This window comes from Schistocerca piceifrons, chromosome 8, assembly GCF_021461385.2.
Source record: "Schistocerca piceifrons isolate TAMUIC-IGC-003096 chromosome 8, iqSchPice1.1, whole genome shotgun sequence".
NCBI classification, from domain to species: Eukaryota; Metazoa; Arthropoda; class Insecta; order Orthoptera; family Acrididae; genus Schistocerca; species Schistocerca piceifrons.
In genome coordinates this window covers 59916741-59935210 of record NC_060145.1, presented here as the reverse complement: position 1 = coordinate 59935210, position 18470 = coordinate 59916741, and the positions used below count along the sequence as shown (strand labels likewise).

Below are 18470 nucleotides of genomic sequence, written 5' to 3'. Positions count from 1 at the left end.
TGGAGAGCTGCATCAAACCAGTCTTTGGACTGAAGACCACAACAACAGCAGTAATCCACTACTGATTGCTGCGGCAGAATTTCACGGGTAGCAGGGCTCTGTACATGTGAAATGGTACAGTGATGTCCATTACGACTAGGGATTCACTTGTCATTTTAATCTGACTGGCTGGGAGGTATACGAGTGGGGAAATTTAGTTTGTGTGCTGTCATTATGTCATTCAAGTTTTCATTAGGATCCAACTCATATAGATAACACAGCTTTATCAACATATACTATAGTACCCATTAAGTTTGCTAGATAATAGTAGGTAGTCAAAATTGCAATTGCAACCAATAAAATTGGTTGACATTAGAAATATCATATTCACACTCAGATATGTTTATTCATGCATAATATTTGAATGATAGTGGCCTTTTTCTAGAAATAAAATATTATAAACATAAATTTTAATCATGTGTAATGTAATTTTTTTTGCGCTTTATTTTTATTGGGCCTTCATATTAATTTCAGTGGCGTGCTACTGGAAGAGATCTGTTCGATTTGGTGTGCCGGACTATTGGACTAAGAGAAACATGGTATTTTGGACTTCAATATGAAGATTCAAAAGGCTTTATATCATGGTTGAAACTGGACAAGAAAGGTAATTTCTGATTTACTGAAGCACCATAGTGTGGGAACAGTATTCTGCGATACAGCATTCGTACAGTGATAAAAACTCAGGTGTATTTCTTGTAGTTTCCGCCAATCAGTTATTGTTGCAGATTGCTGCCAGGTTTATTACTTGAAGTTTTGACAGTTAATTATTAACTTTATAATGATTCCAGAATGAGATATTCACTCTGCAGTGGAGTGTGCACTGATATGAAACTTCCTGGCAGATTAAAACTGTGTGCCGGACCAAGACTCTAACTACCCAAGCACGTCTCACGCCCCATCCTCACAGCTTTAGTTCTGCCAGTACCTCGTCCCCTACCTTCCAAACTTCACAGAAGCTCCCTTTGAACCTTGCAGAACTAGCACTCCTGGAAGAAAGGTTGGAGACAAGGTACTGGCAGAACTAAAGCTGTGAGGACGGGGCGTGAGCTGTTCTTGGGCAGCTCAGATGGTAGAGCACTTGCCTGCGAAAGGCAAAGGTACCAAGTTCGAGTCTCGGTCCGGCACACAGTTGTAATCTGCCAGGAAGTTTCAGCTTTATAATGTTCCAAAGATGAGCTTCAAAAACTGATAAATACTAAGCTTGTGGGGCATAGAAAAAAGTGAAAATTGAATATATATGTTTACTCACTGAACTGGCCATTTTGACTCAGCTCCCATGTTGTTTTACCAAATCTCTTGATGCATGTGTGAGGGTCATGCTTAAGAAAACGCTATAAATAGTAATTTCCAATACCCTTTTTACATGATTAAGACATTTTTACATATATGAAAATTTGTTGATGGAACCAAATTGTGAAAAAGAACTAAATAATAAAATAACAAGAAGTGAAAGAACTATCATTATGTACATTGTTTTTCATACCATTTTCGAAGAATATAATGAAAAATGCTAACTATTGCTGGTGACTTGTTACTTACTTATGTATTCTAATCTTCTGATTTTGATGGTAAGTCCTTTGGGAGGGTCATTAGGTATCAGATAGGTTTTCAGAAAGAATATATGAGATTGAATTCTAACTAGGACAAAAACAAGTGTTCTTCACTGATAGAGATAAAAACAGCAAGGGCTAATGGTTTGATGGTAGGAGGCAAACTGTGGTAAAAGGAGAACTGAAAATGAAGAAGCAGTTATAAAAACAGGATTTAAAAAGTGGTTCATTGTAGCAACTACTGGCAGAGGAGAATTTAATTTATTATGATAGTGGGGGTGGCTTTGCACAAGCTTAAAATAAATATTATAGGCTATATTCAGAAACCTTTGCTGAAGTTATAAAGTTGCTTCAATAACAAAGAGCACTTGAACACAGGTTTAAATGTAACCAAAATCTCATACATGAACAAATACTGAAAGAAGCCAAAATTAGTGTTATATGATTGATATGTCTGAAGCATTTGTTGTATTTAAAGTAAAATTCTATCTACCCATTTGATTGAGACATTTGGTTACAATAATGGCATCAAAGTTGAGGATAATAGAGAGAATGCCGATACACTAAATTTTTTTCCCAAAATTATTTCACCGAGGAAGATCATGCAAATTCCTCCTTTCAACCATTGCTTAAACATCTAAATGACAAATAACTAAATAACTGTCTATGGGACACAACATTAGCTAAAAATCACTCAGCAAAGGAAAAGTGACAGGACAGAGTGATCTGCCCAAACGATCCACCTAGACTACGCTAAAGAACTTGCTCCTCTTCTAGCAGCAGTTTACTGTAGATTGCTGGAGGAGTGAAATATTCCAAGGGGTGGAAAAATGCATAGTCCATTCACATTTTCAAGGAGCTCCATTGAACACACACATGCAAATGTAGATCAGTTTTGTAGGAGTTCAAAGACGGGTTTGTTGTAGTCTATCCTGTGCAAGCCTTTTCATCTCTGCATAACTACTCAAACCTACATCCATTTGAACCTGCTTACTGTATTCAAGCTTGTACAATTTTTACCCCCATATTTCCTGCCATCACCAAATTGACTATTCCTGGATGCCTCAGGCTGTGTCCTATCAACAGATCCCTTCTTTTAGTCAGGTTGCGCCTTAAAAACTTCTTTATTCCCCAGTTTGACTCATTACCTCCTCATTTGTTATTCTATATATACATCTAATATTCAGCATTGTTCTGTAGCACTATTCTATTCTTGCTAGTCATCCACATTTCACTTCCATACAAGGCCATATTCCAGACAAATAAAAGATTAATAAAAGATTTCCTGCCACTTAAATTTATATTAGATGTTAACAAATTCCTGTTATTCAGAAACGCTTTTTCTGCTATTGCCTGTCCTCATTTTGTATCCTTCGTACTTGGCGCATCATAACTTATTTTGCTGCCCAAATAACGTGCCCTAATTTAATTTCTTTAGCATCACCTGATTTCATTTGACTACATTCCAGTAGTCTTGTTTTACTTTTGTCAATGTGCATTGTATAATAAGCTTTTTTTTTTTTCAAGATACTATCCATTCCATTCAACTGCTCCTTCAAGTCATTTGCCATTGCTGACGGAATCACCAAGCTGTTGGCAAACCTCTAAGTTTTTATTTCTTTTCCCTGAACTTTAATTTCCATTTCAAACTTCTCCTTCATTTCTTTCACATCTTGCTGAATGCACAGATTGAATAACATCTTACACCTTTCCAGTTGCCTCACACTTTTTCTCTGTCCCTACTTCTGTCAGCTTAAGCAAACACTCATCAAAGACAGTGTCACCATGGCCACAGATAGAAGCATTTGGGAGTTTGCCTTTGTGTGTGTGTGTGTGTGTGTGAGAGAGAGAGAGAGAGAGAGAGAGAGAGAGAGAGAGAGAGAGAGAGAGAGAGTCTTAGACTGGAAAATAATTGCAGCTCACTGGTTAGTTACATCTATGTACTGTTACACATCATCTGTATGCAAATGTCACTGAGGAACAGGTGAGCAGTTGATTTCCCTTATTTCTGTTTATTGATTCCTCCTTGGAATTTCATTTATTGTAGTAGCTACATCATAAGAAGGAAAAAATCAAATTTGCAATTTTTATGTTAATATTTTGTGTTTGACAAAGAGAAATAGCATTGAATTGTAGAACTAGTGGCAAAATTCTTTAGATTGTGTCAAGTTTACGTGGTCGTGGAGTGTTACACTTAATTTCTTCTGTTAACTCTAGACAAACTGTCATCAGTGTTATTGCTCCACATTGACAAGTCAGTTGCAATTCTGTGTAAGCCTCCTTCATAGTGTTGTGCCTGTTTGTATATTTTTTATCAGGTGGCATATCTGGCTTTGGGGTCATTAAAAATCTGTTTCTTCAGCCATAACAAATTCTCCCTCTTGGTCTCTTATCAGAAACATTTTGATCGAAGTATACTCAAGAACTTCTAAGAGGAGCTTGTCTTTCCATATGGCTCTAAGCTGTAATTGTTTTACTTCAAGGATCCCCAGGAGAATTTTTTCCGATCCTAAATGCTGTCGTATATCTCAATCCATGTGCCTGGATGTTAAAGTTCTTGGGCTGCTATGTCTTCATGTAAAAATATTGCCATCTGTTGATATTCCGGGATGTTTGGACTTGATGACGCACTTCAGTTTTTGCGAAGTATCCGTGTATGTATTAATTGTGATACCATGTTCCGGAAAGTCAGTAAGCAGCGAGACCCTTGCAGTCAAAGACTTTCCTAGAGCTGATGTGCATGGATTTGGATTTTTTCATTAGCCTGAATCCGTGTTTTTACTATTATTGGCTCTGACACTTGTGCTCGGGCTCAAAATGATGACATAATGATTCACCTCCCATGACAGTATGTGACAGGAAATGATATTATTCATTGTGATACTATTCCAGATACTGCAGTGATGTCAAAATTCTGTTCAATTCCTGCTCCTCTGTAAGGCTCTGGGAACCCACTGTGCACAGATTTTCTGAAACTTCAGATGCTCTGACATGATGGTGGGAGTGGAACCATGACTGATGCCGAACATGAACCAAATGTCTTCCACCATGTAACCATATGTTGGTCATCTCTGAGCATCCACTACAGCAATGGCAAAAGGGCTAGTTACGTGATGACCCTCTCCTGGCCGACTGCTGTCTTTCAATGACATCCGACATTCTTGAAGTCATTTATTCCATGCAAACATGTGTGCGTGTGTTCACCATACAAAGCAGGCATTTAATCATTAATGTCACTTCCTGACATCCCATCCGCAGTCAAAAACTGCACTACACCTCACTGTTCCTCTTTCCTGGTCTCCATAATGAAGTCAAATGCACATACAACTTGTTGACCTCACATAAAGCATGTCTTAAAGACAATGGCACAGTGGCGAACATCTTACTATTCCTTACTGATTCCTGGGTGAGACACTTCAATACACACATCTACATGTGTTACCAGTGTCCACACCATGTTCATTATATAGTTTCTCATTTTCATTTTACTGTCCCTTATAGACATAGTGTGTTGTACACAACATGGCAGGTCTCAACATGTCTCCATGTGCATGCAAGACAAAGACCACAAAGTGTTCAAACAAACTATAAAACAATTCCAAATGTAGTATGTGTGCCCTCATTTTGATGATTGTTGTTAATTTCATTTCTACTGTCTGAAACACAATTGTTTGTGTGTATAAACATACCCACGCATCTCTCTCTCTCTCTCTCTCTCTCTCTCTCTCTCTCTCTCTCTCTCTCACACACACACACACACACACACACACACACACACACACACACACACAGAGAGAGAGAGAGAGAGAGAGAGAGAGAGAGAGAGAGAAGGAATAAAAATAGAGAGAAACCTTCACCCTTAAAATGGTTTCAGTGCAGGACCAAGGCATCCCACAACAGCCTCAAACAGCATTCATGTTTTTGGGGAAGTTCTATCCTGAAGATGTGGCAGAAGAATTGGTGCAGGAGGTTACTCAGCATCTGTTCTTTCTGCAAGTTAAACAAGCAATCCTATCAATGGACATCTACTGCCCTCCAGAGGCATCTGTTTTGCTTGCATCGTATGCTGTGCAAGCTAAGGTGAGCTCATAGCAGTATACTACTAATTTTCATCAGGAAAAGTATACTAAAGTGACAGTACTCAGTAATTTACCATCCCCAGATGTGCCAGAGGGATCCATATCTGAAATCCAAAACATTAACTTAGAAGAAAGAATGCCAAGTCTGCAGAGTTTGCATGTTAAAATATACTGCTGAATGTTGGCCCCCCCCCCCTCTCCCTCCCCCCCCCCCCCCTCCTCCTCCTGCTCCCCTCTGACCCTAGTGGTAAATGAATTGTAAGAAGGTCCTCTGTTTCTACAGAAATCAGTGAATACTTTCTTACACCTGAAATACTGGTAAGTAAGAAATAATTCTCAACCACTGTTAAGCCAAAGGCACCAATATCAATGTTATAAAATTATTATATGTCATATTTTTCTTCATTCTGTATTGATAAAATCAATAAAGGAATGGTGGGTGAAGTACATTCTGACCGTGGAGCTATAGGACTGGCAAGAATCTATTTGATGATATCTTTATTACAGAGTTAGAACTGCAAACATCACTGGTCAAATTTCTTTGTATGACTGAATCTTAAATATTTGTAGAAAATCTTTCAAACAGTGGAAAATCCAAAATGGAATTACAAAACTAATTAAGACAGATTGCTACCCACCACATAGGAGAGGCATTGAGTTGCTGATACAGGGTGTCTACGACCCGGGACAACCGGGAGATCTGGGAAAAACCCGGGAATTTTTTCATCTGGGAGAAAACCGGGAAAAACCCGGGAATTTTTTTGAATTCCGGGAATTTTTCATTGTTTTTGTTCTCAGTTAAATTTTTGTAATTTTGACTCATAAGAACCAGTACTCTAACAAAGGATATTACTGTATCCTATTACTGCAGAATAATACTGCAGCCATAAAACATGAACAAGAGAAAAAACTTAAATTGCAAAGGAAATCCACAATTTACAGCAACAGAATACAGTGCTCATACAAGCGTCTACCAACAGCAAAATGTGTCAAAGGCTTTAGGAAGACCATGCAATGCTTCGTAACAACAAATTGCTTCCTATGAGCATGACGTCACAACTGTTAACAGTAGATTTGTTTCAGCAGTTACGAGTGGGATCATGCGCATGCGCAGTTGAGTAGTGTCTTCTTCTGCTTCTGGCTACAGAAATGTGGCTGTTGGCTATGTAAGCAGTCGCAGTAAAAATAAAAGATTGCGCACCAGCCCTGGATCTATGAGTGCGAGGGGAGGGGGGAACAAAATTGATATAAAACTTGTTTTCCAAAGCACCTAGCATCTAGCGTACGTTGGTCTATCGATTATTCGTATGACTTTGAAACGTGTCCCTGTCAGTTTTTTAACATTGTTGAACACATTATAAGTTGATTTCTGAATGAATCATAAGTTGATTTGTGAATGCGTGCATAGTGTACGTGATGTCTCTGTCAGTGGAATCCTCGTCACATCTAGAAATAAACTTTCTGCAGGCAAAAGAGGCTATACGAGCTGAGCAGAGTATAGCTGATCGAAAGAAAGCCAACCACTGTCTGATATGTGGTTGATAGGGTTTGCGAATGATGAGCGTTGTTACGATCACCAGCAAAATCCATAGATTCAGACTACCAGAGTGCAAATAAACCACTAACAGGAATAACAGATAAGAAAGATTATGTATTATCTTCCCGGTGTATTCAAGAAAATGAAATTTTCACAGAAAGTTTTTGGCCAGATCGCTGTACTAGCAAGGGCCAGTTGTACAGTCTCCGGCTAGCAGCCACTTTAAGGTCTATTCTGGAAGTAGCGCGGAAAACGCGTTGTACGAACACGTAACAATGCCTAACCGGAGAATAATTGTGGGATAACTGAACTGGTGATTCTGGCAGAGTTAGTGAAGTTAACCGGCGAATAAGCTTTGACATTGGCAGGAATAGATACAGAATTAGTGATGACAACATTGTTTGTTAGAACGAGGAAGGAGGAGAAGCGGGGACATCACACAAGTTATGGAAGAATACGACGATTCCAAATTTCTATAAAAATTTTGCACTACTACTTTTCGATCTCATGCTTGAGAAACTGGAGCATATGAATGAAGTATAAAACTATTTCCTAACGTAAAGCTTTTTGCTTGTAGTAGGCCTAATAGGCATTTCATATTGGTACTTTGTGAATTATAATCTGCCATGTTATAAAAATGACCATTTCTGCCAAAACAGTCTCGTTTATTTGGCGTGTGTTCCAATTGCTGCAGTATTATAAAAGCCTATTTTGTTTTATCTCGTAGACAGTGACAAAATATAGGTAATCAGGTCGAGAAACCACACCAATCTTGGGCCTATTTGTAATTACAGCTTTTTCAGTATTAGACGACGACATTTCGATTTTTCATGTAGCAAAATGTTTGACGAACTTTGATGAGGTAACATATCCTTTTGCAGAAAGGAAAGCATGCCATGTAAAGCTGTAGCAAGATTAGAGAGAAAAAAATTCTAGGAGCTAAGGATTGAAGAAATGTGTACTGTCTTGCTTGTCTCTTCTCTTTACTGGCTTTATGTATCCTATACTTAATTCTGTCACACAAAGCAGCAAGTTGTTAGCTAATACAGAATAAAGAGGGAAAATTTTCATGTCAAACCGGCCGACTGGAAGCAGGAGAGGCACCATAGGACATTTCAATTTCTGCTGTCCTGAATGTAGTTCGATGGCATCCAGTACAAAATATACACGTTTTAATTCCACAGACTGAAATACAGTGACGTGCGATAGAAGAATGGTGTGTGAATAGGTGTGGCGCTGCACTTTGGCACACTTAAGATCAGATAACATGTCTTACAATTCCTCGGACATGTATGTTTTATGCATCCGAGTCTTCAGAAAGTTGTGCGCTACAAAATGAACGTATTTTTGAAAATATTCAATTTTTTTAATTTTGGCTTCCTATCTCAAACGCTCGAGGGATGCCACTATCTACATTTGCCCCCTTTCGGAAATATCGTAGATACGGGTCTTATGCCCAGAGCAGTTACAATAGGGAAGGTGGTAGTCTCCATGTGACCCGTGTTTACATTTAGAGATTTTGCTGTTTCCTCTTTGTCTACTGCACTACGTCAAATGAAAACAAAATTGATTTCTTTGGCAGGAGCTATCATGTGAATTAAAATACATTCACATAATTACGGAAGGCTAAAATACGTTATTAGTTTCAGATTTTATTTTATTTCCACCTTACTGGCAATCAGGCACTAATTGCCATGCAGAACAATGAAGTTATTTTTATCGGTTTGCTGAAGAAATTTTCTTTTATTAACCTTTTCCACTGAGGCAGTCTATATATTTGAAACAAAGGGTTTAATTTCAAACTATTGGCTAGTTTCAACTGTTCGGTGCATTTCAAGTGTACATTTTCATCTCCTAGCACGTATGGCATTATGCCATAACAAAGAACGAAACATGAGATAACAAAGTACTGGTACCCAAGGAAATTTACATCCCGAAACCACATTGGAAAGCTTAATATCAGGTCGATGCCTACTTCACTGGGAATCTGGGACTCATTTAAAAATCAGCTCTTTGATAACGAGCCACTTAGAAGAATTTATAGCCCAGAAGATCACACTTTTATGTCATTATTAAAACATTTACTGGCACATTTGTGTGATATGTCTTAAAATGCAACACGTGCGTAAAAGACCAATATTATATGTGAAAGCTTAGCTTCTCTCGCAGTGTATTGGCCTTAGAGACCAATATTATATGTGAAAGCTTTGTTTTTCTTGTAGCAACATTATATATATTAATTTAAACCATTAACTTTTCCTGTTCGTGTGTTCGCGCTACTTAACAATGATGTTGCTATTGGCGGGCTACACCACTTGTCCGAAGCTCTGAATATCCGCTGTCATCGGCAGGTGAGATCACATGACATGACCTATGACTGGCTTACAAATACGCATCGCAATCTCGATTTCAATGCTTCAGAAAGTAACATGCGGTGTTTGGTGGAATTCGAATTTATATTTTCGTAATACAAAAATATGCAGGGTACATGTTACTGCACATCAGACATCTTTCCAAAAGATGTTTCGTTTTCTAAAGCGCCGGTAAATTCTACGCCCATGTATAAAACCATAATCATTCAAAGGATTGATAAGTTATACAGTTCCGAGAGAAAATATACTGTCAATTAACAGGGAAAAACTATGTTTCCACCCGGGAGAAAGTGTATTTTTAACCGGGAAATCTGGGAATTTTTTTTCTTTGTCCACGTATACAGCCTGTGATAGGTACATTTAAAAGTACATATACTGTTGGATATTTATTAGCTATTGGACAATGTCCTTTGTCAGACTGGGAAAAGTTCTTTCTCAGACAAAAATGCATGTGCACAGCCCCCTCCCCCGCACACGTTCATACGTGCACAAGTGAAGTGAGAGGCAGAGAGGAGGAGGGTAGGGGTGGGGGAAGATGCTGTACTGCTGCCTATGGGAGTGTGCAGAGGTATGATGAAGAGAGTATGGTGGGATGCAAGGGTGCGCAGCATTGGTTGGCTCAGGAAGGTTGAGGGGAGAGCAGAGAAGCAGAAGGGGGGGGGGGCAGGGGGGGCTATGTGAAGAAGCTGGAGTGGGATAGAGAAGGGGATAGAGGGAAGTGGAGACAGGGACTAGTGATAGTTGAAGACAGGATGGTTACAGGAATGAAGTGCACGTCACAGGCAGAGTTCCTACCTGCGCAGTCCAAAAAACTGATGTTGATAGGAAGAGCTGTGATGCACAGGTTGTGAAGCAGCCACTGAAGTCAGGCATACTATGTTGAACAGCCAGCTATCTCATGGCCACAGTTGGCAGTAGCCACTCACGTGAACAGACAGCTTGTCAGCGGTCATGACTATGTAGAATTCTGCACAGTACTTGCAACTAAAGGGCTGCTTTCATCGGTAGGGCAGCACTACAGTATCTTTCCCCACCCTTTACCCTTCTATACCTCTCTCTTCCACCACAAATCTCTTCTGCACTTACACTGCACAGTGCAGCTGATATCATTACTCGTCTTAGTAGAGGAGACGACAGTGGCCTTTTGTATGTGACTTCGGCATGTGTGTGCTTTGTATAATAAAAGACTGCCCAATAGCTAAAAAATGTAAAAGAGTCTACATTTAATTGTTTCCATCCTCTGCTCAACTGCTTCTCTACGTGGTTAGTAGCAATCTATTCTAATTCATGTTATTATAAAACATCATTCCACTTTGACATACATTTTTCCTTGGCTGCATGGTATATAACACACTCGCACTTTTGCAAGTGCCTTTTATTTGTTCTTAATCTCTTAAACCTTTGTTTTAATATTCAGAGTCGAGTGTGTCTCCTTAATATATGACTGTAGTATTTATTAAACAACAAGATTATTTTTGAATTAATAAATTTAAAAAAAATGAAAATTGAACTGCAAGAATCTTTATTAATGATCAGTCTTTATGATTTCATTACACATTTGAAGTTACAGCTGGAAGCTCTAAAAGATGTCTTATTTTAAGTAAAAAATTGTTGATTTAATATTGCTGGTGTTATGTCAAAGTCTAACAGGTGTTTAGCTATACTTTTTGTGATAAATTATTTTGATTATTTTTCTCTAAACAGTCTTCTTTTCTTGTAAAAATTCTAAAAAGGTGTTATGTAATAGACCAAGATTCACTGATAACATTGCAGTTCTGTCAGAGACTTTAAAGGACTTGTAAGAGCAGTTGAGCAGACTGGATAGTATCTTGAAAAGAGGTTAGAAGATGAACATAAACAAAGGTAAAACAGGAGTAATGGATTGTAGCTGAAGTAAATCAGACAGTGCGGAGGGAATTAGATAAGGAAATGAGACAGTAAAACTAGTAGATGAGTTTTACTACACTCCTGGAAATGGAAAAAAGAACACATTGACACTGGTGTGTCAGACCCACCATACTTGCTCCGGACACTGCGAGAGGGCTGTACAAGCAATGATCACACGCACGACACAGCGGACACACCAGGAACCGCGGTGTTGGCCATCGAATGGCGCTAGCTGCGCAGCATTTGTGCACCGCCGCCGTCAGTGTCAGCCAGTTTGCCGTGGCATACGGAGCTCCATCGCAGTCTTTAACACTGGTAGCATGCCGCGACAGCGTGGACGTGAACCGTATGTGCAGTTGACGGACTTTGAGCGAAGGGCGTATAGTGGGCATGCGGGAGGCCGGGTGGACGTACCGCCGAATTGCTCAACACGTGGGGCGTGAGGTCTCCACAGTACATCGATGTTGTCGCCAGTGGTCGGCGGAAGGTGCATGTGCCCGTCGACCTGGGACCGGACCGCAGCGACGCACGGATGCACGCCAAGACCGTAGGATCCTACGCAGTGCCGTAGGGGACCGCACCGCCACTTCCCAGCAAATTAGGGACACTGTTGCTCCTGGGGTATCGGCGAGGACCATTCGCAACCGTCTCCATGAAGCTGGGCTACGGTCCCGCACACCGTTAGGCCGTCTTCCGCTCACGCCCCAACATCGTGCAGCCCGCCTCCAGTGGTGTCGCGACAGGCGTGAATGGAGGGACGAATGGAGACGTGTCGTCTTCAGCGATGAGAGTCGCTTCTGCCTTGGTGCCAATGATGGTCGTATGCGTGTTTGGCGCCATGCAGGTGAGCGCCACAATCAGGACTGCATACGACCGAGGCACACAGGGCCAACACCCGGCATCATGGTGTGGGGAGCGATCTCCTACACTGGCCGTACACCACTGGTGATCGTCGAGGGGGCACTGAATAGTGCACGGTACATCCAAACCGTCATCGAACCCATCGTTCTACCATTCCTAGACCGGCAAGGGAACTTGCTGTTCCAACAGGACAATGCACATCCGCATGTATCCCGTGCCACCCAACATGCTCTAGAAGGTGTAAGTCAACTACCCTGGCCAGCAAGATCTCCGGATCTGTCCCCCATTGAGCATGTTTGGGACTGGATGAAGCGTCGTCTCACGCGGTCTGCACGTCCAGCACGAACGCTGGTCCAACTGAGGCGCCAGGTGGAAATGGCATGGCAAGCCGTTCCACAGGACTACATCCAGCATCTCTACGATCGTCTCCATGGGAGAATAGCAGCCTGCATTGCTGCAAAAGGTGGATATACACTGTACTAGTGCCGACATTGTGCATGCTCTGTTGCCTGTGTCTATGTGCCTGTGGTTCTGTCAGTGTGATCATGTGATGTATCTGACCCCAGGAATGTGTCAATAAAGTTTATCCTTCCTGGGACAATGAATTCACGGTGTTCTTATTTCAACATTTGGGCAATGAAAGAACTGATGGCCGAAGTAGAGAGGATATAAATTGCTGATTGACAGTAACAAGAAAAGCATTTCAGAAAAAAAGAGGAATTTGTTAACACTGATTATAAGTTTAAGTTCTCTCTCCCTCTCTCTCTCTCTCTCTCTCTCAAGGTATCTGTCTGGAATGTAGACTTGTATGGATGTGAAACATGGACGATAAGCAGTTCAGACAATAAGAGAACAGCAGCTTTTTAACTATAGTGCTATAGAAGAACAGGACTAAACTGCCAACAGGTACTGCATCAGGGGGTGGCGGAGCATGGAGAAGGGGAAAAAAGAGAAAGAAAGTAGAGGAGTGAGGGCTGCAAATAAACATGGTGGGAGATGAGAATGGGGAGGAGGTGATAGGACAGAGGGGGTAGAAAGTGTTGGGTGGAGGGTGTGGGAACCGTATGTTACCATGGGTTGAGGCAGGAGTAATTATGGGAGCAAAGAATGTGTTGTAAGGATAACTCCTATCCACGCAGTTCAGAAAAGCTGGTGGCGGATGGGAGGATCCAGATGGCTCAGGTAGTGAAGCAGCCATTGAAGTCAAGTGTGTTACGTTCAGCTGCATGTTGTGCCACAGGGTGGTCTACTTCGCTCTTGGTCACAGTTCGGCAGTGGCCGTTCATCCTGGTGGACAGCTGGTTGGTAGTCATACCAATATAAAAAGCTGTCCAATGATTGCAGCAGAGCTGCTAAATGATATGGCTAGTTTCACAGGTGGCCTGGCCCCTGACAGGGTAGGATAAACTGGGAACAGGTTTTGCACCTGGGTCTTCCACAAGGATATGATCCTTGTGGCAAGGGGTTGGGATTGGGAGTGCCATGCAGACAGACTAGGATGTTGTGGAGGTTGAGTGGGCGATGGAACACCACTTTAGGAGGGGTAGGAAATATCTCAGGTGGGATGTCCCTCATTTTAGGGTAATCGAAGCCCTGGTGAAGGATGTGGATCAGTTGTTCCAGTTTGGGGTGGTACTGGGCGACGCAGGGGACACTCATTCGTGGCTGGTTGTTGAGGGTGGTGTGAGGATTGGGGGTGTGAAGGGAAATGACAAGGGAGTTCTATTTGTGGACCAGGTCTGAGGGATAGTGCCTGTCAGTGAAGGCCTTGGTGATGACAGATGTCAAAATGCAGGTATGGTAGCATCTTTTAATTGTACCTGTCTCCAACTTGACATGTCTTCTTTGAGTGAAGTAGCAATTTGCTTTTTCCTACCTGGAGTTTCCATTGTTTGATAAAAGGAGGACTGATTGGTAGGGCACTTCCTGAGGTGTCAGTGAATTGCCAGTTGGGTAATGGAGAGGTAAAAATTGTTGAAGGAGACCAAGGGACGAATACAGTAGGCAGGTTCAAATGGATTTATATTGCAACAGTTATTTGGAGATGAAGAGGCTTGCACAGAATAGACTAGCGGGAGAGCTACATCAAACCAGTCTTTGGACTGAAGACCACAATAATAATAAAGTATAGCGGGTGGACAAAAATATGGAAACACCAATAATACAACACAGTATCTTGCCTAATATGGTGTAAAAAATCAATTGGTGTTCAAAATAGCTTCCAGTCATCTCAAAATCGATAAATACAGGTCCCGTATGGTTTTCATGTGTACCATATTTACTCGAATCTAAGCCGCACCTGAAATTTGAGACTCGAAATTCAAGGGGAGAGGGAAGTTTTAGACCGCACCTCCAAATCGAAACAAAGTTGGTCCGTTGTAACACGAGACACAATTTAGGTCGAATGGATGAAGGTACAGCTACAGTAGTTTGGTTCGAGTCATAAGCTTAGCAGTTAAGCTTTACCAGGTAGCCATTGCTATGCGTCTGGTGCTCTGTCTGTATTTATATGGGTACCATGCCTTTTTCACGTGCTTCGTCTGGTTTCAATCGATTGCTTATTTTGCTTTGATCTGATAAGCGCCGTTCTCTTTGTTATAGGTGTTTACATCACTCTAAACTGAAAATGCATTATTGCACTGTGTCATGCATTGTTTGTCGCATTCTGATAATGTTTACAACCTGTCGCCGCTCGCGTCATGGCTTGATTTTGTGCATGTTACCGCCGCTTACAATAAAAAAAGAAAGGAATTGTCTCATAAGTGAAACAATGGCAAGAGACTGCTATTTGTTGTTATTTACACTGCTGCTTTCTTTGATAATGATCAACAAGAACCAAATAATAGACTGCGTATGATAGAAGATGTTCTGAATGAGAGTTTAGCGAAAATTTTTCTCCGTTTGAAAATCTTTGCAGACGCCTCTTTAATACATTACAGTCTGCACAGAGATTAGAGTCAGCTTAGATTTAAAAATCTAGTCAGTTGCCGTGCTTCATTTCTGACTGTATCACTATGCAGCATAAGAATAATAAGAATATAAACATGACGTGATATGTATATTCTTCCGTGTTTGCTGTTGTCTCACTCTAGTTTCGTAGTTTATTAGGCAGACAGAATTTAAATGAGATAGCAGCAAACACGAAAGAATACATGGCATAATGTTTACATTCTTCTATCTTTTCTTTTAGTTTATTTACCGACGCAGAGGTTTTGGCATCAGTATTTATCTTTGTGCCTGCAAAGCATGCCTGTGTAGCACTACATATATTCGACGACAGAAGTCAGTTGTGGTGGCACCTACCAACATTTTCCAGAACTTTCGCTTACTTTGCACTCGATTCTAAGCCGCAGGCGGTTTTTTGGATAGCGAAAATCGGAAAAAAATTGCGGCTTAGATTCGAGTAAATACGGTATGTTTTACCATTTTTACTTCAAAATAGAGGCAAGTTCAAGTAACAGTGATGGAGGTGGATAGCAACCACGCACCCTTCTCTCCATAGTAGATCACAAAGGCTCAGTGATTGGTCTGGTGGCTACAGTGGCTAGGGGGGGATGTGACAATTTCGTCCTTATGCTCACAAAACTAGTCCTAGACAATGCAAGCTGTATGAGCAGAGACCATGTTGTCTTGGAACACAACATCACCATTGGAGAACAAACATTATACATTGGCAATAACACAACCTTGCAGAATAGCCGTGGAGCCTATGGAATACCACAATATGCTGCCCAAATCGTCACCAAGCCCCTGCCACATTTCACTCTCGGTACATAACTCAGCCAGAAGTTGGAAACAGTGTGAAACGAGACTCATCCTCAAATGACTTCTTTCCATTGCTCCACAGTCCATATTTTATGGCTTTAACATACACATTTATCAGCATTGTGACTTAGCGGATGACTTTTTTTCACTATCCCTGCATGTGGTATGAATTTTGAAATTCCAAACACTCGGCTATTTTGGTTATGGGAGCATCCACTACATAGCATCAATAATATGCCGACATTCAAGTTCACTTATTTCCAACATAATGCACTCACAGCATCACACAAACGCTATTCTGACACTTACAATGCAGTGAGGATGTTACACAAGTGCCATTCATGGTGAGATGGATCAGCATAACCTGCAGGCTTGGCTGACATCTGCATTTATGTTTAAGCCTGCATTTCTCTCTGTTTCCATATTTCTGTGAGTGAATTACAGCCTTCTCAATCTTGAAGTTATTAATAGATGTAACACAATAAATTGATGCAGTTGTGAGATATCGTATCCATTTGGCTGAAGAAAATATTTAAATCAAGCTGAAAAACTTATAGTCTTGATATATTTAAGAATGTTCAACCAATCTTGATATATTGAAGAATGTTACAGCCAAATAAGTAAAATGTTATAATCTGTAATGTATTATATCTTATGCAAAAATTTTACATATTTGTTGTAGTATGGTGACTATGATGAAGCAACTCATAAGCCAGGAATGCTGGCAAGTGAAGATTTGTTACCTCAGAGAGTAATTGATCAGTACCAGATGACGCCAGAAATGTGGGAAGACAGAATAAAAATCTGGTACGCCGATCATCGTGGTATGTCCAGAGACGAAGCAGAGATGGAATATCTTAAGATTGCTCAGGATCTTGAGATGTATGGAGTTAACTATTTTCCTATCTGTGTGAGTCAGTACAGTATGTAATATCAATCAAATCTCTGGCATCACAATTTTAATCATAACTGATCTAGACAACAACCTTTGCAAGCGCACTGTGTGTACTGCAAAAGAGTGCCTTATTAGTTGAATAATTTTCTCTTGCCTCCTCTTTACAGTTGTGTTCAGTTGCTAGTAGAAATTCATTATGCTAGATCAGAGATACTGCTTGTTAGCTGTGTGTTATTTTTTCATTGTGCATCTACTTGGAGTTATGATACTTTCTTCCAGACTCAACGTTATTTAACAGCCATGTGCAGCACTGTGATAATGTGTGATATCTGCTCAATTTGATATTATATAACAATTCTTATGGACAAACTGGGTGGATGTATTCTATTTTTTATTATTGGTATGTGTCAGAATTGGCAACCAAGACATTAGTTAACTCACCTTTGCAAGTAAACCATTATTTAAGAAATGGAACACCTTGTAGAAATTGAGCCTAGGTGAGACAGTAGACACTTGTAATTCAAAGAATCTTATTCAAATCTCCCATGATTTTTTAGATTTCTCTTTATGAATTCTTAGGAGTGATATAACTGAATCTGTGGCTGACTTAATTCCCATTCTTGTTGGGAGGACCATATCGTGTGATCACAATTATATACAGCTGTGTCTTTGGCTGTAAAGCCAGCTTTAGTATACATTTGCTGGATTGTTTTTTATACTGCTTTAGAGTTTTACAGCTCATGCCGTGCAGTATAATATCCACATTTATATGCTACACTTTTGATGCATCCATTTCGTAATTTATGGTATAATTTACCAAGCATGCCTGTTACTCAATGGGTTCCTATCCCTGTTAGGCCATTCTGATTTAAGCTTTTTGTGACAAATACTTTCTTGTGGTTAGAGATACATCACCAGTCTATTTTTATGTTGTAGAATGCTTGTAGGGAATGTCAAGAATATAGTAAATAGACGGGTTGCATCAGGTTGGTATAAAGTTCCAATATTTCAGCCATATCCTCCACTGTCTTTGACAGGAAAGCAACTATCAAAGAGATGATGAGAATCAGCAGATAAAAATGATGATAATGTTCCTTCTACAACCAGATATTACAGCAATGCCAAGTGGACTGAGAACATTTCATGCAATAAATCCATTGTGAAAGCCTTTGTAATTAATATCAAGTATGGTTTAGCAAATTGAATATTTGATATGTGTATACCTGTTGCGATGTTGTAACTGAATGTTACTATTTGATTTACCCCAGACATCCATGATAGCAAAAAACATGTTTACTGCTAGACTTCTTTAAAATGGGTGGCATATTGTACACTGTCAAATTATATATAAAGTTACAATGCAGCTAATATCATTAAATTAATTTTCTTTGTACCCCCTCCAGCTCCAATTTACATAATATATATGTGCTTGACAGGGAAATGTGTCAACACAATAACCAGTGGCTCTAGAAGGGAAACGTATCA

The 18470-nt window shown here is 40.3% G+C and overlaps 1 protein-coding gene across 3 annotated transcripts in view; it reads left to right on the top strand.

Moving 5' to 3' along the window:
• LOC124711180 (merlin) overlaps nucleotides 1–18470 on the top strand; it is a 167854-nt gene that overhangs the window by 25943 nt on the left and 123441 nt on the right. For 2 of the 3 annotated variants that reach the window (XM_047241107.1, XM_047241106.1), the window contains exons 2-4: nucleotides 514–643; nucleotides 5464–5669; nucleotides 16773–17000. In XM_047241107.1, the coding sequence (XP_047097063.1) occupies nucleotides 514–643; nucleotides 5464–5669; nucleotides 16773–17000 (564 nt within the window). Of the gene's footprint in view, nucleotides 1–513; nucleotides 644–5463; nucleotides 5670–16772; nucleotides 17001–18470 lie in introns of those variants that run through there. The other variant, XM_047241108.1, reaches the window with a different exon arrangement.